The sequence below is a fragment of the Zootoca vivipara genome, chromosome 2 (assembly GCF_963506605.1).
Source record: "Zootoca vivipara chromosome 2, rZooViv1.1, whole genome shotgun sequence".
Lineage (NCBI taxonomy): Eukaryota > Metazoa > Chordata > Lepidosauria > Squamata > Lacertidae > Zootoca > Zootoca vivipara.
The window spans coordinates 50,449,478-50,470,397 of NC_083277.1; the positions used below are offsets into that span (position 1 = coordinate 50,449,478).

The window sequence follows — 20,920 nt, forward strand, 5'->3', positions numbered from 1 at the left end:
TTGTCTTCTCTCTCCCCTCCAATTTTAAAAGTTTACTTAAATAGGTTTTTCCCTCTAACATCAGCTTGTGTAGAAAACAGTATGTGTTGCTTATATTCAGATTGAGAGTTACTTTAAATAACTCGCACTCCCTGCTCGCTTTCCAGCTTTCCAGTGAACTTACTCTTAAAGAAGAGGCAAATATAAGAGAAAAGGAGCAAGTATTTCAGCATCAGAAATACATCTTTGGAAATTTCATCGAGAGATTATGGGCCTACTTGACAATTCAACAGCTACTAGAAAAATCGTAAGCTAATAATAGTGTTGCAAGCTACCCCAGTCTCTGAGCAGTGTGAGATTCCAGAGGTTCTGTGTGCTTGCCTAGGGTTCATGTTTCCCTTGGAATGAGACTGTGATGTCTTTTATGATACAGTCGTTCCTTGGTTGTCGAATGGAATCCGTTCCGTAAGCTCATTCGACTTCCGAAAACATTCAGCTACCAAGGTACGGCTTCCTATTGGCTGCAGGAGCTTCCTGCACTCAGCCACATCAGATGTTTGGGTTCCGAAGAACGTTCGCAAACCGGAACACTCACTTCCAGGTTTGCAGTGTTCAGAAGCCAAAACGTTCAGCTACAGAGACGTTCGGGATCCAAGGTATGATTGTATATGGTTTATTTACACGTGCATACAAACACAGCCTCTGATGGAGGGGTTCAGCGCATTTGAATCTCAAGAGGATCATTCTTCTCAGGGGCGTAGCGAGCCGCTGCGACACCCGGGGCGGCAAATTGCCATGCACCCGGGGTGGTGCAGCATCTTACGTGTTACGTAGCCGGGTATCGCCCCCCCTCCACGACTCCAGTCCGTGCACCTCCAGCTACAAACTCCAGGTAGAAAGCCCACTCAGCGCAGCGGGGTTGAGTCCCACCCCCGCGACTCCCAAGTTGCTTTGCGGTGCGCCGAGCGGACTTTTTACCAGGAGGCTGGAGGCTCAGCTTGGGAGTCGTGGGGGTGGGGGCTCCAAGTGGCACCTCCCAGAGTGGAACCCGGGGCAGACCGCCCCCCCCCATTGCAACACCCCTGCTTCTCCTATGGCCATAACCTTGGATCCCAACAGAAAGCAGGCATGGCTCTCTCTCTGGCTTCCCAACCTGCAGCTTTGCTTCCAGATTCTAGCTCCCATAATTTAACTCCCAACCATGGCCTTTATTTTTCTAACTACCAGCAAGTTGAGGGATGGGGGGGGTGCACCCATTTGCTATCTGGCACATATCCACTTCTTTTGTTACCTTAACAGTCCATGATCTCACCAGAAAGCTAGCCTGGCTATTCCAGGAATTTGAATCCTTGATTAGTTTTTAACACTTGCTGGATCCAGGGATTAGAAGGGTCTCGGCATACAGCCTACTCCAGGGGTCAGCAAACTTTTTCAGCAGGGTCCCTCAGTCCATTGTCCCTCAGACCTTGTGGGGGGCCGGACTATATTTTGAAAAAAATAATATGAACGAATTCCTATGCCCCACAAATAACCCAGAGATGCATTTTAAATAAAAGGACAAATTCTACTCATGTAAAAACACGCTGATTCCCGGACCGTCCGCGGGCCGGATTTAGAAGGTAATTGGGCCACATCTGGCCCCCAGGCCTTGGTTTGGGGACCCTGGCCTACTCCCTCACAACTCATAACACAATGTTAAGTGAGTAATAGTTGCTTAGTGACTTGAGAAACACTTCCTTCTGCAAGATCTTGGCTCATGCTGATAATCCCTTGGCTTTCATTATTGCAGTCACATCCACACCATATATTTAAAATTTGATATTTTATTTAAAAAAATTTCAATTACAAAACAATAAAGTGGTACAAAAAGGGGGGAAAGAACAAAGAACACAGAACTGTTAAAGGAGAAAAAAACATTACATGAATACATACAAAAATACCCTAACCTATACATTCTTTTATAAATTTGATATTATTGTCCTAATACTAATGTAAATATATATTTAAAGCACATAGGTTCCTCCACAGAATCCCAGGAACATAGTTTGTTATAGGTTCTGGGAATTGTGAGGAAAATTACATTCACGGATTTCTTTGGGAGAAGCCATGACTGTATAAATGTGCTTTAAATGTATTGTGTGAATATGTCTGTTTCAGTGATAGGGTGAAAATCATAGCAGGTTGTATCAAACTAAATAACTGTGCACATGAAATAATATCTGCAAGCACAGCACAACTCCTCCCCATCTTCTCCCCTTGCTTGCCCCCCAAATCTATTATGGGTCCCCCCCCAAACCCTTCAGAGCAGGTTAGAGGGTGGTGTAGGGGCCCCATCGGGGTAGGAGAAGGAGGGGAAGCCCCATTATACTTGCGGGCGTTCTGTGTGTGCAGTTATCTAGTTGGATAAAAGCCAACATTCCTAATATAAAACCCGAAGCATATTTTGTTGTACTGGATCATGTGTAGAAAGCAGACGGTGCAGATTTTGCCTCTGTATCCTAGTGCTTCAGCTGATGGAGAACAGCGGGAAAACCTGGAAGCTAAAGTTTTGAACATCTCCTTGAAGTTTGGATTTGTTACACCCCTCACTTCCATGGTGGTCACCAAACCCGATGCTCAAGAGGTGGCAAACAAGCCTACAGAGGCAGGTAAATCAGAACTAATCCCTCCCATGTCAAACTGAAGTGATAAAACAGTTTGCACGCACATTTATCTTTCGAATCTCATTCAGGTTCAGTGCTAGAAGAATGAGTTGAGAGCTCTGGCTATGTGGGCGTGTTGGGAGAGTGGTAAAACAGTCAGGTACAAGGATAACTATAGAGACAAGGATAATGATAAATGTAGCTTATAATTATGTGAAGAAAGGTGATGTCACTGATGTGGTAGCACTGATATCTTACTTGTGCTGAATATACCTTTCATAGAATCATAGAACTGTAGAGTTGGAAGGGATGCCAGGAAACACAACTAAAGAATCCCTGACAAATGGCCATCCAACCCATGTTTAAAAACTTCCAATGAAGTCCAAGGGAGTCCATTCCACTGCTGTCAGAAGTTCTTCCTGTTGTTTATTTGGAATCTCCTTTATTGTAATTTGAATCTATTGGTTCGTTGGTTTCTGGAGCAGCAGAAAACAAGCTTGCTCCATCTTCCATGTGATAGCCCTTCAGATATTTGAAGATGGCTATCATATCACCTCTTAGTCTTCTCTTCTCCAGTCTTAACACCCAATAGCCTCAATCATTTCTCATAAGGCTTGGTGACCAGACCCTTGATCATCTTGGTTACCCTCCTCCGCACATGTTCCAGCTTGCAATATCCTTCTTAAACTGTGATGCCCAGAACTAGACACAGTACTCCAGGTGTGGTCTGACCAAGGCAAAATGTTGTTGTTGTTGTTTAGTCGTTTAGTCGTGTCCGACTCTTCGTGACCCCATGGACCATAGCACGCCAGGCACTCCTGTCTTGCACTGCCTCCCGCAGTTTGGTCAAACTCATGTTCGTAGCTTTGAGAACACTGTCCAACCATCTTGTCCTCTGTCGTCCCCTTCTCCTTGTGCCCTCCATCTTTCCCAGCATCAAGGTCTTTTCCAAGGATTCTTCTCTTCTCATGAGGTGGCCAAAGTATTGGAGCCTCAGCTTCACGATCTGTCCTTCCAGGGAGCACTCAGGGCTGATTTCCTTAAGAATGGATAGGTTTGATCTTCTAGCAGTCCATGGGACTCTCAAGAGTCTCCTCCAGCACCATAATTCAAAAGCATCAATTCTTCGGCGATCAGCCTTCTTTATGGTCCAGCTCTCACTTCCATATATCACTACTGGGAAAACCATAGCTTTAACTATACGGACCTTTGTCGGCAAAGTGATGTCTCTGCTTTTTAAGATGCTGTCTAGGTTTGTCATTGCTTTTCTCCCAAGAAGCAGGCGTCTTTTAATTTCGTGACTGCTGTCACCATCTGCAGTGATCAAGGAGCCCAAGAAAGTAAAATCTCTCACTGCCTCCATTTCTTCCCCTTCTATTTGCCAGGAGGTGATGGGACCAGTGGCCATGATCTTGGTTTTTTTGATGTTGAGCTTCAGACCATATTTTGCGCTCTCCTCTTTCACCCTCATTAAAAGGTTCTTTAATTCCTCCTCACTTTCTGCCATCAAGGTTGTGTCATCTGCATATCTGAGGTTGTTGATATTTCTTCCGGCAATCTTAATTCCGGCTTGGGATTCATCTAGTCCAGCCTTTCGCATGATGAATTCTGCATATAAGTTAAATAAGCAGGGAGACAATATACAACCTTGTCGTACTCCTTTCCCAATTTTGAACCAATCAGTTGTTCCATATCCAGTTCTAACTGTAGCTTCTTGTCCCACATAGAGATTTCTCAGGAGACAGATGAGGTGATCAGGCACTCCCATTTCTTTAAGAACTTGCCATAGTTTGCTGTGGTCGACACAGTCAAAGGCTTTTGCATAGTCAATGAAGCAGAAGTAGACGTTTTTCTGGAACTCTCTAGCTTTCTCCATAATCCAGCGCATGTTTGCTATTTGGTCTCTGGTTCCTCTGCCCTTTCGAAATCCAGCTTGCACTCCTGGGAGTTCTCGATCCACATACTGCCTAAGCCTGCCTTGTAGAATTTTAAGCATAACCTTGCTAGCGTGTGAAATGAGCGCAATTGTGCGGTAGTTGGAGCATTCTTTGGCACTGCCCTTCTTTGGAATTGGGATGTAGACTGATCTTCTCCAATCCTCTGGCCATTGCTGAGTTTTCCAAACTTGCTGGCATATTGGGTGTAGCACCTTAACAGCATCATCTTTTAAGATTTTAAATAGTTCAGCTGGAATATCATCACTTCCACTGGCCTTGTTATTAGCAGTGCTTTCTAAGGCCCATTTGACTTCACTCTCCAAGATGTCTGGCTCAAGGTCAGCAACCACACTACCTGGGGTGTACGAGACCTCCATATCTTTCTGGTATAATTCCTCTGTGTATTCTTGCCACCTCTTCTTGATGTCTTCTGCTTCTGTTAGGTCCTTACCACTTTTGTCCTTGATTATGGTAATCTTTGTACGAAATGCTCCTTTCATATCTCCAATTTTCTTGAACAGATCTCTGGTTTTCCCCATTCTATTGTTTTCCTCTATTTCTTTGCATTGCTCATTTAAGAAGACCCTCTTGTCTCTCCTTGCTGTTTTTTGGAAATCTGCATTCAGTTTCCTGTATCTTTCCCTATCTCCCTTGCATTTTGCTTGCCTCCTCTCCTCCGCTATTTGTAAGGCCTCGTTGGATAGCCATTTTGCTTTCTTGCATTTCCTTTTCCTTGGGATGGTTTTCGTTGCTGCCTCCTGTATAATGTTACGAGCCTCCATCCATAGTTCTTCAGGCACTCTGTCCACCAAATCTAAATCCTTAAACCTGTTCCTCACTTCCACTGTGTATTCATAAGGGATTTGATCCAGATTGTATCTTACTGGCCCAGTGGTTTTTCCTACTTTCTTCAGTTTAAGCTGGAATTTTGCTATAAGAAGCTGATGATCTGAGTTACAGTCAGCTCCAGGTCTTGTTTTTGCTGACTGTATAGAGCTTCTCCATCTTTGGCTGCAGAGAATATAATCAATCTGATTTCGATGCTGCCCATTTGGTGATATCCATGTGTAGAGTCTTCTCTTGTGTTGTTGGAAGAGAGTGTTTGTGATGACCAGCTTGTTCTCTTGACAGAACTCTATTAGCCTTTGCCCTGCTTCATTTTGAACTCCAAGGCCAAACTTTCCAGTTGTTCCTTTTATCTCTTGATTCCCTACTTTAGCATTCCAATCCCCTGTAATGAGAAGAACATCCTTCTTTGGTGTCATTTCTAGAAGGTGTTGTAGGTCTTCATAGAATTGGTCAATTTCACTTTCTTCAGCACCGGTAGTTGGTGCATAAACTTGGATTACTGTGATGTTAAAAGGTCTGCCTTGGATTCGTATCGAGATCATTCTGTCATTTTTGAGATTGCATCCCATTACAGCTTTTGCCACTCTTTTGTTGACTATGAGGGCCACTCCATTTCTACTACGGGATTCTTGCCCACAGTAGTAGATATGATAGTCACCCGAACTGAATTCGCCCATTCCCTTCCATTTTAGTTCACTGATGCCCAGGATGTCGATATTTATTCTTGTCATCTCATTTTTGACCACATCCAGCTTACCTCCACTCATGGTTCTTACATTCCAGGTTCCTATGCAATATTTTTCTTTACAGCATCGGACTTTCCTTTCGCTTCCAGGCATATCCGCAACTGAGCGTCCTTTCGGCTTTGGCCCAGCCGCTTCATCAGCTCTGAATCTACTTGTACTTGTCCTCCGCTCTTCCTCAGTAGCATGTTGGACGCCTTCCGACCTGAGGGGCTCATCTTCCAGCGTCATAACTTTTATATGCCTGTTGTCTTTGTCCATGGAGTTTTCTTGGCAGGGATACTGGAGTGGCTTGCCAGTTCCTTCTCCAGGTGGATCACGTTTAGTCAAAACTCTCCACTATGACCTGTCCATCTTGGGTGGCCCTGCATGGCATAGCTCATAGCTTCTCTGAGTTATTCAAGCCCCTTCGCCACGACAAGGCATTGATCCATGAAGGGCAAAATAGAGTGCTACTATTACTATTACTTCCCTTGGTTTGACAATTGAAAATAGTGTGAAATGCTTAGAATGAGATAATAGGCAGACTCTTTGGCATTATTCCTGATCTGGTTTGTAGTTTTCAGCAATAGAATTTGGTTAAAGACTATGAGTGGTTGTCTGTTAAGTCATGCTCAGACCCACTGGAATCCAATAACTTCACTAATAAGTACAGTAGTACCTCTGCTTATGAATAACCCTACTTACGAATGTTTCTACTTACGAACAGAGCTCCTTCCGCCATCTTGGATGAGGTTTAGATAGGATTTTTTCTACTTACGAATTTTTAGATAGGGTTGCTTCGACTTACGATTTTTTTCTCCCAATGCATTCCTATGGGATTCGACTTACAATTTTGTTTCGACTTACGAATGTGTGTTCGGAACGCATTAAATTCGTACGTAGAGGTACCACTGTAACTTACAGTAAGTCTAATGTAACGTTGGTGACATATATTTTCTGGTTTCCACTGAGCAATTTAGGTAACCCAAAACTGTGAAAGCGTACTATTGTTATGAAATAGTTTGCTTAAAAAGGTCACTCGAGAAAAGTGACAGATTAGCACACATGATTCCCAATAGCACCAAAAGGCTATGGCATAATTCAGTGGGTGCAAACACAGGAGAAATAAAAAAATACAGAGGGAGCTTACAGTCCAATGAAGCTGTCCTTGTTTCTTTGTCCAGATAATGAGAATGTAAACACTGTTGCAGTTCGAACGTCTGGTATGTAATCTAATTCTACAATTAAATACCAGTAACTTATTCCTAATAATTTATATACAGTACTGCGATTAAAATGATCTAACCATGAGACTCTCTCATAGGCATGCAGATGTTGTCTAGAATTGTAGGAGGTAGCACTCCACTTGACAACTCCAGGAGTTACGAAAGGATGATTATATCTTCAAGTATTGGAACTGCAGCAGGGCGAAAGCTTTACGACAACTCTAGGAGTGACCCAATCGCTTCTCAAGGTATTTCTATCCTGCTTGTATCTCAAACAAAGACTACGGGACAAACATATGCTTATGCAAAAAGTATATTAAAATGATTTGATAAACAGCCATTTATATGCAGTGTTGTTTGGATACCCATGGCATCCAGGAATAGGGGGCGCCACTTTGCAGTGGTCCCACTCCTATCTCCCTGAGAGGGGAGGGGTTCATGAAGAGGAGGGGGAGTGGAGGCGGTTGACGACTTGCAAGGGAAGGGATTTGATGTGAGGGTGGGAGTTTGCAGGGGGATAATATGCAAGGTTGGTGATCAGTGCCCCTAGTAAATATTCATACAAATAAATGAATTAAAAGTGTTTTTAAAGAGGGGGGAAAGAATGCCTGTAGTTGGCTGAGCAAGACTTGGGAGGCAGTGGCCTTTGCATCTGTCCATCATTAAGGGAGGGTGGGCTTTAGGAGTGACACCCTGTCAAGATGAGAGAGAAGTTAAGCTGAAAGGTCGGCTGCTTAGACACTTGGACTCCAGCCAGATGGCTCCTCCTCTTGCACTGAGTGAGTTACTCGTTCTCCTGGCTGTGACTCTTAATTCAGACTTATTCAGCTACAGCTCCACAGTCTGTTTTCTGGAGTCTTGAGAATTGAGGCACCTATCTCTCTCCTGTACAGAAGTTGCAGAGTCACTAAAAATCCGCCAACAGGAATGCTGAAGTTGTATGGCGTTACGAGTGGCTCTGTTTCTCTCTGGAGACGCGGAGCCAGAAGCAGGGTTTCTCTTTGTGTGCCATTGGACGCAGCCATGTGAAGTTGGAAACACAATGTGTGCAGTTGGAAAGCTGGTCATGTGCAGTTGGAAAAAGGAGGGGAGGGAACTAGAAGGATTCTATTTATGTCAGGGATAGTATGGACACAAATCGTATTAGGGTAGAATGTGCTTTGCTTCTGTACTGACGCGTATTGAAACCCTTCTTTTTCGGGGAAATAGGTAGTGATTTCTATTTCAGTCCCCAAATCGATTTGCTTCCAACCGATTTTCAAGGTAATGGTCCATCACATTCTTGCATGGTTTAGGCTTATCTTGCACTCTGTTTTCCTTCTTCTGCAGCCATTTTAAAACAGTTGGTCCCTGGGAGCCAATGGTGGCATGTTATCATGGATGTAAAAATAAAAGTTTTCTGTTTCCACAGATGGTTGGGCCCGCCTCCTACTTTTAAGTACAGCACTTGCATGTATGAGCCTCTCTGTGCCAGTGCTATGGGTTTGGCCACAAGTATGCAGGCAGGAAAACATCAGTGTTCTTGTAATTTGGTGTACGCAAAAAAATTGGACCTTTCCTCTCAAATCAATGGAATACACACTCTTAGCACACTCAATACACAATATTTAAGAATTAAAGATTGTTTCTTTTTTGCTTTCTTGGAGGAGTGCTACACTCACCATTTTCCTCTCCCTGCTCCCCACAGGTGGGTATGCGAGGCAGAGGAAAACTACTACTAATTTAATAATCCCTTTTGTCTTTCTTAATCTCATGGTGGTGAGTTTGAGCCCCGAGTTGGGCAAAAGATTCCTGCATTGCACGGGGTTGGATTAGATGACCCTTGGGTCCCTTCCAACTCCAGGATTCTATGATTAATCAGTTTTGTGTGACTTGGGGTCCTGAGGTCCTTGCTCTCAACCACAGCTTCCAGGTTTTTGTTTTCCCTTCATGGGTAAGGGATTGTGAATAGCTGCTTTATAATTGACTTAGCGGTGCTTCCTGGTGACAAGTTATTGAGCATTCATCCTCATTTCTTTGCAGAATGTTTTCAGGGAGGTTATATAATGTCTATGGTTTACTGAAGATTTACTCTGATTTGTTTGTAGGGAGGTTGCACAGTGCTGCATCAAACATTTGTTATCTCACAATTTCCAGTGCTTTTTCCTGCCACAGTCTTTATTGCTAAAAGTCTCTCTGTGTGTGCAAGAACATCAAATATGCTTTAGTTGTGCAACCTGAATTTGTCAGTGTGAAATAGCATGACACTCACATGTTTCAGGGTTCTGGAGAAAGGAGGAATGCTTATTTTTTCCCCTTAAGAATAAATATGCATGAAGCTGTCAGTGTTCACTTTCTGAATGTTTTTGCCTAGCAGATTTTGCCCTGTTTCAGGGACATCAAGTGACATTTCTCCTAGATTAATCTTTCAGCCAAAAGTAGTTGGCAATTGATATACAGTATTTAAAAGCAACTTGCTTTTAAATTGCTTGCTGCATAGTGATTGTGATTTTAAAAATGTACTGTATTAGGAAAAAAAATTAGGGGTAGCAATGTGTCCCTATACCTTAAATGGGACATGTTAAATAAAAAAATAAGAATCCTGCTAATTAAAAAAAAAATAGAATCATAGAGTTGGAAGAGACCACAAGGACCATCCAGTCCAACCCCCTGCCAAGCAGGAAACAATGTTAAATAAAAAATCATGTTAAATAAAATGAATCATGTTAAATAAAGAAAAAAAGAAAAAAAGAAAAAATAGAACTCCAGTCCATATGACCAGTGATGAGACATGATGGGACTCATAGTCCAAAATCTCTGGAGGACACCAGATTATGGAAGCTTGATCTAGTACTTATGTAGCATAACAGCAGAAAATTAACAATTGATATATTTTTTGGTTATTTAGATTATGCGGATTATTCATACAGGTTGGTGGGGAGTCACCCAGGTGAGTATTTCACACTTTATTCTCTATTAATACGTATATTTTCCCCTCCACAAGGTGTTCCAGATATGGGTACATGTACAGTGGTACCTCAGGTTAAGTACTTAATTGGTTCTGGAAGTCCGTACTTAACCTGAAGCGTACTTAACCCGAGGTATGACTGTATTTAGAATCCCATTGGTAAGGTGGAGGGGAGTAGCATTCAAGACTAGGTAGAAAAGTGTTTGGTGAGGAACAGGTGAAGCAGCACCCAGGCCACTCCTCAGAGCAAATTCAATCCCTCAACATCCCCAGGTGGGACTTGGAAGGACTTCTGCCTGGAACCCTGGATAACCTCTGCAGTCAGTGTAGACAGTCCTGAGACAGATGGATCAATGGTCCCACTCAGTATAAAGCAGCTCCGCTCTTCCTGAATTCTCAGCCTTCTGAGGTTGCTTTTCATTTTTTTAAAAAAACCACACACAACCTTTTCAGGTTTGTTAAGAGAGAGAGAGAGAGAGAGAGAGAGAGAGAGAGAGAGAGAGAGAGAGAGAGAGAGAGTAATATGTAGTATGTGTGATTTGGGAATTGAGAAAACTCAAGGTGTCTAGTCTTAGGAAGCTTTCCTCAAGAAATACCTCTGCTCACAAGGAGGTATTTTCAAAGGTCTTTATTATATACGTACATATGTACAGATTGCAGTCATTCATCGTGCGTCCGATCCATCGCTCATAGATTCCGGCAGTGCTGGCTTCCTGCTTTTACGCCAGCAAAGCAGTGTTTGGATAGTCCCCTCCTCCTCCTTTGCTCACGCCTTTCCAGACCCCATCGCTCCTGAGCAGTGGGGATGGCCAGCCCCTCCACATCAGTCCCGGAACTGCTGAGAGACCCCCTCCATCACAGAGCCTACTTCCTTTAACCCCCTGCTTCCTGGTTCTCCCCTCTCTTCCCTGTCACTGACTGGGGCCTCCTCCTCCCCTAGGTCCAACCCTTCCCTCTTCCCCAGGCTGCTCTCTGGCAACTCCTCTGGCAGCTCTGTGACAGTGTCACCTTCCTTAGTGCCATTCCTATTGCTTAATTTTAAACCCACTCTACGAGGGCTTTGTCATACATGAGCAGGATGACTTTGGGCCACCGGCCACCATTTTGCATCAAGATGGAAGACCCAAATGTAGCTTTGGCATGACTTCACTGAAGGTTTGGCAGGACAGGTCCAAACTCACAAATTGCACTAGCCTTTTAAAAATGACAATATTTTTTGGTTTCTACTGATTCCTAGGTAATGTTCAGTCTCTCCCAGACACTGCTAATGAGTATCCAAGTTTCATTCTTCAACTGACTCATGAAAAAAATCCCATTTGTTTAAATATCAATGGACAGTTGCAAACAGCCATAACCCTGCTAACTGATCCAGACAAAGGTAAGTCTTCTAAAGTAAACTGCTATCATCTCCCCAACTTTCATGTCAAGCATTTTGGTTGCTTCCAGAAATCTGAGTGAGTGTTTTCTATTTGACAATGAAATACATTAAAACCGCTGACCAGGGAATTCTCAACACTATTGGTCTTGTTTTGACATGTTTCTGTTGTTTTGACATGTTTCTGTTGTTAATATCATGCATTAGTCAGAATACGTGGTTTTACATGTCTCATTCCAATTGTTCAAAGTGTTTCACATATTTCATTGTAGGAATCCTCCCTGCAACATTGAATCACATGTCTCACTTTTTAATATTGTTATTTATTCTTATTTATTGTTATTATTTCATGGTCCATAGGCCAACATAGTACTTAATCAGTACTACAGTGGTACCTCGGTTTATGAACACAATTGGTTCCGGAAGTCTGTTCATAAACTGAAGCGAACGTTCCCATTGAAAGTAATGGAAAGTGGATTAATCCGTTCCAGACGGGTCCGCGGAGTACTCAACCTGAAGCGTACTTAACCCGAAGCATGGGTGTAATTGGTTCCGGAAGTCTGTTCATAAACTGGAGCAAACTTTCCCATTGAAAGTAATGGAAAGTGAATTAATCCGTTCCAGATGGGTCCGCAGTGTTCGTAAACCGAAACTTCGTAAACCGAGGTGTTCATAAACTGAGGTTCCACTGTATTTGTTTTAAAAGTGGAGGGTCCAGTTTTAGAGTTTACTTCTTTTATACCTGCCTGTATCTTCTCTCTGTCATCACATGTCTTACTTTTAACCAACAGTAATGGCACTATGCATGGAGAGATGGATGGATAGCTATAAATACAGGCTAGTTGTGTCATCTGGTTCTAGCTGTAGCTCTTGCAATTCTGGCCAGTTGTGTGATTTCAGTAGGCTTTCGAAAAAGGGGACGAGAAATGGTGGCAACACGTGGATTTTGTTGCTCTTGAGCTTATATCACAGTTTTATTTATATTAAATTGTTGCTTAGTAAACAGCAATATGTTTCTTGTGTATGATCCTTATATTTATTTTGACTATTATATTTTCAGGGATCCAAGTGACTGGCAAGCTTGGAGAAAACAGAAAGTTTGTGGAGTTCAACGTAATCTATCAGACACCCAATGTGCAAATCAATGTGTCAATGGGAGAAATTCTACTGAATGATCAGGGCAATGTGAGCTCTTTCCCATGGACAAAGAGTGAATCTTTTACAACTAGAGGGTAACATCTGATATTTCTTTTCAGTGTTGGTTGGTCTGACTTTGAGGCTATACCTCATGCTAATTTTACATTCTTGAACTCCTAAACTTACATAATTTTTCAAAGCACAAGCTAAATTGCTCATGCATCCAAATAACAGCATTCATGTGAAATTCAGTGGAATCCCTCATTTTGGGACCTTAAAAAATAATTGGTTTTCTCTTTGAACAAAGCATTTTAATTTCCTATGAATTGAGGTAGATGCTTCATAATATATGTTAGCTTAGGCTGGCGAGAAGCAGTTAGTTGGCCAGAAAACAATGAAATTGACTCAGTAACTCAAGCTGAAATGTTTCAGTGAATTGTGCCCACTCACCTTTGTTCTGATTCAGGGCCGGTGCTAGGGTTTTTTGCGCCCTAGGTGAGATCACCTTCTGGCGCCCCCCCGGCCAATCATATATCAAACACTGGGGTGCCCCAGCGAGCGCAGCAAGCTGGGGAGCCGCACGGCCCTGCCGGCGGCCTCCTCCTACGGGACTGCAGGACACAGAAGCCCTCTTTGCTTCTTCTCCCTCCCTCAAGCACTCGAGAAGGTTGCTTTGCCCGAGTCCCGGGGGGGAGGGAGCTCCCCTCGCTCCAACCCCGCAGCCGCCCTTGTGGCTCGTTTGGCCCAGCTCCTTAATGCCACCTGGCTCGTGCCCCACTCACTGGCCACGCCGAACTCACCGCAGGCGGAGACGGCGCCGTCCCGGTGCAGGCAGATGTTGGCGGCGCCATACTCTGGGCGCGCAGCGCTGCCGGGGCCTCACGGAGCCCCCGGCCCCATTCAAGGAGGCAGAGCGCGGAGGAGGAGACGGCCGCCAAGGCAGTGAGCTCAGGAGACCCGGAAGCGGAAGGCATGACCCTCCCCAGGGCGGCTGCTCCAGCGCCGCGCCCCTCATCTCCCGCTTGCTCTCCTGCCATGGCCCCGCGAGCGCCTGTTGCAGCTCACTCTCCTGCCTGCCTGCAGCCCCGGCGGCTCGCCGTGCTGGCGGAGAGGGAAGGCGCTGCTGGAGCCCTCGCTCTCCCTTCTGGGCACGGCAGGCAGGCAGCAGGCAGCAGGCAGCAGGCTGGCCAGCGCAGCGCCCCCTCCATGTTGGCGCTCTAGGCGATGGCCTAGCTCGCCTTAATGGTAGCGCCGGCCCTGTTCTGATTCTATGGCTTGCACGTCACAGCAGCTTTTGACAACTGGCAGTGGTGCTGTTTTGGACAGCCTTACTGGAGTGGGTGTTAAGGGCATAGAGTTACAGTGGCACCGATCATGAGATTATATATTGCCCCCCCCCAATATTTTTTAACACCTATGTGAAACAACTGAAGCTAATCTTAGGAATAATAATAATTATTATTATTATTTATTATTATTTATAGGCTACCCATCTGGCTGGGTTTCCCTAGCCACTCTGGGCAGCTTCCAACAAAATTTTAAAATACAGTAGAACCCTGAATTGATGTCTGGAGAGTGTCCAAATCAAAACCAAACAATTTCGATTTCAGGAGCTGATTTTACCTTTCAATGTAGAGCCCTAAATAGTTTAGGGTCAAGTTATTTGCAGGAACACTTACACCCGTACAAACCTGCTGAAGCATGATGGTAGCCACCAGAGACAGAATCTTTTCAGTAGTGGCCCCACATCAATGGAATCTCCTCCTAAAGATCTTTGCAAGACACCTTTTTTTGGTTGTTTTTACATGGTCTCTTCCATTATTTTAGTTTTGTTATGCTTTCCCTAATCATGACTTCGTCTTTCAATGTTTAAGCCTCTCAGTCTAATACAGGCTTCTATTGCTTTTTCCTTGGTGTTCACTTGCTATTCTGATTGTAATAATTTTTACCTGTTGCTGGAAACTACTGTTTCATAAGAGGAGTGTAAATATCTTTTTTAAAAAAATAAGAAATGCAATAAGAACCAAATGAAGACGAAGAAGAAGAGTTTGGATTTGATATCCCACTTTATCACTACCCTAAGGAGTCTCAAAGCGGCTAACATTCTCCTTTCCCTTCCTCCCCCACAACAAACACTCTGTGATGTGAGTGGGACTGAGAGTCTTCAAAAAAGTGTGACTAGCCCAAGGTCACCCAGCAGCTGCATGTGGAAGAGCGGAGACACGAACCCGGTTCCCCAGATTACGAGTCTACCGCTCTTAACCACTACACCACACTGGCTCTCACACACACTGCAGAAATACCTATTAAATTATGCCCCCTTGAAATTGGGATTGCAGATCAAGAGGTAATTCAGGGAATATTGAATTGTTATAATACATATAGTGACACAACTCTACAAACATTTGCTATTCTATGGTAATAATGTATATATTTCTATATATTAATATTCATTCATTCATTCATTCATTCATTCATTTCAACATGTATATATTAGAACAACAGCATCGCTTCCTTCCTAGGTTGAGCTTTCTTATTGAAAAGGAAAGGAGTCTTTCACTATCAGGACCAGACGGTATCACAATACAAGTTTACTATATGAAGAACCCTCTTAACTTCCTTGGATTGCACTTGAATAATAGTCAACTTTTTTCTAACAACATTGCTGGATTTTTTGGTATGTATTCAGATTTTGCAATGAAGTAGCAATCATCATGTTATCTAAGCTTGGTTTTGATGTAGCACTATAACTTAATACTGTATACCTTATATCCTTAGAACAACGCTGATAGGAAATTAGCATTATTGTCTCTACATTTCAGGTGGAGTGGGGATAAGAAGGGGAGCCCTGATGTAGTGGCTTTCCTAAGTCACCTAGTCAGTTCATGACACCTTAAGTTATGTTTCAACTGGCAACTGTTTGGTTCACAGCTCAATCCCCTCGTCACTACACCAATACTTGGGAGAATTAGGGTGGTAGTGCTGACATGATCATCAGGAGAGTCACTGATGATCTTCATCAGTTTCCAGGCCCATGTTCTTTCTCCTATCTTTGGAGAGGGAACCCAAATGTCAGCTTCTTGGCCATGGCTGCCTCCTGCCTGGGGGGTCACCGTTCCTCACGTACAAGGCAGCTCCACTACAGAAAAGTGGATAAGTGTTGAATAAATGTGTAGAGAAAACTCGGAGGACCACTGAGCTTGTTTTATGAGTAAAACTACCTGCTCCAGTTTAATTATTTATTATTATTCATAGTAGACACAAGTGTAATTCAGTCTATACATTTTGTTTGCTATAGGCCTGTCAAAGGCCATGGTGAGCTCCCAAACAAAAAATACTTCCATCAAGATAAATACTAGACTAGACAGTAGTCAATTGTATCCCGAAATCAAAAAGGAATGAGCCTGTCTTGGGGGAGGGGGGAATGCGTGTTGCAGCTGCTCCAGCATAGCTTTGAGAACTGCAGTTATTTTCCTGTGTTTTTCTTTGTGTTCTGCAGGTCAGTTTTACTCTAATAAACGTCTCCAAAAACAAGGGAATAGAAAGAAGACATTGACTGTACGAGGACAATCATATATTTTCAGAAGGTAAAAGGCACAGAAAAAAACTTGTAGAATATATATATATATATATATATATATATAGAGGCAGTGCAAGACAGGAGTGCCTGGCGTGCTATGGTCCATGGGGTCACGAAGAGTCGGACACGACTAAACGACTAAACAACAACAACATATATATATATATATATGGATGCGGGTGGCGCTGTGGGTTAAACCACGGAGCCTAGGGCTTGCCAATCAGAAGGACGGGGGTTCGAATGACACCGTCTTATATTTATTTTTCCTCAACAAAACACACTATGACTTATTTTCAGGGGATGTCTTATTTCCCCCCCCCCTCCTCCTGCAGTGGCCGGCATTGTTGCTGCGCCTATCACTATGTCTTATTTTCGGGGTATGGCTTATACGTCTTATTTTCGGAGAAACAGGATGATAGATAGATTAGATAGATGATAGATAGATGATAGATAGATGATAGATAGATAGATAGAGATAGATAGAGATAGATAGATAGATAGATAGATATATTTCTTTTCTCTAGCTAAAAATGCCCAGGTACCCTGAGCTTCTCTTTCACCACATACCCTACACTGCTCTGCAATTTTTTTTGGGGGGGGGAGTATTTTACAGGAATAAGAATGTTGAAAGTGATAATAAAATATAGTAAATTGGAAGTGTTTATCTGCAAACGCAGCTCAAAACAGTGTTGCCATGAATTTTCACATCAGCAAAGTATTTGTGGCCCTAGAGGACCCTCGAGAAATAACCCACATCTTTTCTATGCATATAAAAATATATGTATTTTATGCTTGAGATGCAACTTTTTCCCCACTCAATTTTTTTGAGTCAACCCCATGCCTTTCAGGTCTTCAGCACATTCATTAACCTCCCGTTTGTTACTAGCTTTCCTCGGCCAGTTCCCCCAGTCTTTGCCAACGGCAAAAAGTTACCTTTTGTGAAGGAGCAGGGGGTTAACATCAATGGCTTGTTGGGTCCTTGGACCCAATGTCATGCCACCCCTTACCCTGCCTGCTGCTGTCAATAAAGATTTGGCCTGATTTTATCCCATCACCATTGTACAGTATCACATAGCAATGAATTTTGCTATGCAGTTCTCCAAGCAATCAATGTTTACAAAAATGCATATACAGTGGTACCTCGGGTTACAGACGCTTCAGGTTACAGACTCTGCTAATCCAGAAATAGTACCTCGGGTTAAGAACTTTGCTTCAGGATGAGAACAGAAATCATGCGGCAGCAGCGGGAGGCCCCATTAGCTGAAATGGTACCTCAGGTTAAGAGCAGTTTCAGGTTAAGAACGGACCTCCAGAATGAAAAAAGTTCTTAACCTGAGGTACCACTGTATTAGGGGGGAATGTGCATACAAATGTTAGTGAAAATAACATACAGAATGCATTATATTAGAGGAAATTGCTTTCAAAAATGTGTAAATACCACATCCCAAAAAGTGCTTATTAGGAGAAATCTGCATTGAATGTCAATGAATCTTCATGAGGATTTTCAATTTTTTTAATGTGAATTGCTGCACAAACGTGGAGGGCTGAATTTACATGCAGTCATGTTAAAACAAAAACCATTTTCAGGGGAATAACTGAGAAGACCATGCGACTTCGAAGGGGGCTTTTACTTTCAATTGGAACTTATTGTTCTTTTCTCTTTCATTTTTAAGGCAAAACAAGAAAGATTACAGGATTGGACTGGGAGCCATTGTCAATTTTAGCTGCTGGTCACTGGATATAACTCCTTGAAGAACAGCATTTAAAGCAGTAAAAATGTCCATATTTTGTATTAAGCGTAACTATTACATTTCATTCCAGTAATAACTATTAAAATGTAAATGTTTAATGCAGAATTTTAAATGTGGAGTCATTAAATCTAATCATCTAATTGGACAAATTTCAGGGCAGGTTTTTGTTTCGCTTTTTGATAATTTGGCAACACAGACAAGGAACAAAAAATTATTATTTATGGTTACCAAAAAGATTCATATGGAGGGAACCAGTTTAACAAAGACACTGTGTGGGGTGGGGTTGTACACTATCTATAATACGGTTACTAAATATATTCTGAAATCTACTGCTGTTCAGGCTCTTGTTTTCACCTTTATTTCACACACAAAAACCAATCTCCTAAGGAGAAAGTGCTGGAGAAAGTCCCCTTCACTTAATGTGCTATTATATCATGTATTAAATACAGTTATGGCAGTGCATGAGATCTAGATGGATTTTGGAACAAACTAATTGCAATGTAAGCACCTGCCATGTATATATGATTAATGGTATGTTTTCACAACATTTCAAGTATCCTTATGTTTCCAGCAGGAGGGTCACACTGCTACCATTGGGGAAAATGGGCTCTTTCACTAGGATGGGCCATGCTACCTTGATGATGCCATGTCCCATCAGCTCCCATAACACCAGCATAACATGAGAAGGGGGCTAGAGACAGTCCAAGGAAATCCTGTATTCCTATTCCATTATGAGGTGTTAAACATTGCTCCATTAACTCAAATGCACTCACAGCCCACTTTGTGATTAGGGTGCCTAGCTCACTTCAATCACAGTATTGCAACATTACTCTCAGAAATGCCCCAGCAGTCTTTCTACGTTCCAGTGTGGTGTAGTGGTTAAGAGCGGTAGACTCGTAATCTTGGGAACCAGGTTCGCGTCACCACTCCTCCACACGCAGCTGCTGGGTGACCTTGGGCTAGTCGCACTTCTCTGAAGTCTCTCAGCCTCACTCACCTCACAGAGTGTTTGTTGTGGGGGAGGAAGGGAAAGGAGAATGTTAGCTGCTTTGAGACTCCTTAGGGTAGTGATAAAGCGGAATATCAAATCCAAACTCTTCAGGTTCACACATCCTATATTTAAAGAAGATAAGAAACAGTTGACTTAAACTTTTCATCCTTTTTCATTTTTACCATACCATTTCACCCTAAAGGGCCTTCAAATTCACATTACCAGTATTGTCCATTCATTTCCAAAAGTATACACTTAGAAATATGGAAATCTGTTTTTAGATTAGGTCAGTATAATATTCCTCCATCTAGTTCTTTAATGGCTACTCCAGCTAGCAATGGCTTTCCAGGGTCTCAGGAAGAAGGTCTGATCCATTTAGTTTCAAAAAAAATGAAAGGCACAAATACAGGATGGGTGACACCTGGCTTGAGAGCAGTACATGTGAAAAGGTTCTAGGAGTCCTGGTAGACCACAAACTTGACATGAGTCAACAGTGTGATGCAGCAGCTAAAAAAGCCAATGCAATTCTGGGCTGCATCAATAGGAGTATAGCGTCTAGATCAAGGGAAGTAATAGTACCACTGTATTCTGCGCTGCTCAGACCTCACCTGGAGTACTGTGTCCAGTTCTGGGCACCACAGTTCAAGAAGGATACTGACAAGCTAGAACGTGTCCAGTGGAGGGCAACCAAAATGGTCAAAGGCCTGGAAACAATGCCTTATGAGGAACGGCTTAGGGAGCTGGGTATGTTTATCCTGGAGAAGAGAAGGTTAAAGGGTGATATGATAGCCATGTTCAAATATATGAAAGGATGCCATATAGAGGAGGGTGAAAGGTTGTTTTCTGCTGCTCCAGAGAAGCGGACACGGAGCAATGGATTCAAACTACAAGAAAGAAAATTCCACCTAAACATTAGGAAGAACTGTTCAACAGTAAGAGCTGTTCAACAGTGGAATTTGCTACCAAGGAGTGTGGTGGAGTCTCCTTCTTTGGAGGTCTTTAAGCAGAGGCTTGACAGCCATATGTCAGGAATGCTTTGATGGTGTTTCCTGCTTGGCAGGGGGTTGGACTGGATGGCCCTTGTGGTCTCTTCCAACTCTATGATTCTATGATTCTAGTTGCAGATATCAGAGACTGGACTTGGGACTCTGCCACCAAGGTACAGTCATTCATTGCTGCCAAAGGAACCATTAAATCAACATTTAAGAAAGACTTTGCCCCAACCCACTGGAACAGCTTCAAAGCATTAGGGGTGCAAAACTACATGTTCAAAAGAGTCCTCCTGATCCAAGACTGTACTCACATAGAGTTCCAAACAATCCCCACACAGCTCCTTTTCCCAAGCACACTTCTGATCAATGGTATTTCTGAAAAGCTATACATGAAGACCCTTGTGCTTATATTAAATGTAGACAGCCAAATTTTGACATGTGTGGGCACAGCCCAAAAATCTGCACTGAAAAGACACCTCAAGATTCTGCACTTAAATTTTGTCCCAACACCAGCTCAGATTTTTGCCTTTGTCAGCTTCAGGATATGAACCTCAGACCTTTTTTTAAAAAAATGCTTTTTATTAGTTTTTCATACATAATCATTTATACAAACTTATATATTCATACATAATCATTTATACAAACTTATATATTCTTATTCAAAGTAACTGTCCACAATAAAATAATATCGATATACACTCAAAAAATAAAATTGTTAACAATACCACTAGCCATTCTCTCCCAAAATATAACCCCCAAAACCCCACCCACTCCCCTTTATTATCTTAA

The 20,920-nt window shown here is 42.8% G+C and overlaps 1 protein-coding gene across 1 annotated transcript in view; it reads left to right on the top strand.

Moving 5' to 3' along the window:
* Positions 1-18,297, top strand: part of LOC118080631 (inter-alpha-trypsin inhibitor heavy chain H4-like) — a 29,758-nt gene extending 11,461 nt beyond the window's left edge. The window contains exons 12-21 of the mRNA XM_035106149.2: positions 147-286; positions 2,482-2,627; positions 7,317-7,355; positions 7,457-7,606; positions 10,246-10,287; positions 11,543-11,683; positions 12,741-12,912; positions 15,340-15,494; positions 16,317-16,404; positions 18,071-18,297. Coding sequence (XP_034962040.2) covers positions 147-286; positions 2,482-2,627; positions 7,317-7,355; positions 7,457-7,606; positions 10,246-10,287; positions 11,543-11,683; positions 12,741-12,912; positions 15,340-15,494; positions 16,317-16,404; positions 18,071-18,149 — 1,152 coding nt within the window. The 3' untranslated portion in view covers positions 18,150-18,297. The remainder of the gene's footprint in view (positions 1-146; positions 287-2,481; positions 2,628-7,316; positions 7,356-7,456; positions 7,607-10,245; positions 10,288-11,542; positions 11,684-12,740; positions 12,913-15,339; positions 15,495-16,316; positions 16,405-18,070) is intronic.
* Positions 18,298-20,920: the final 2,623 nt, after the last annotated feature.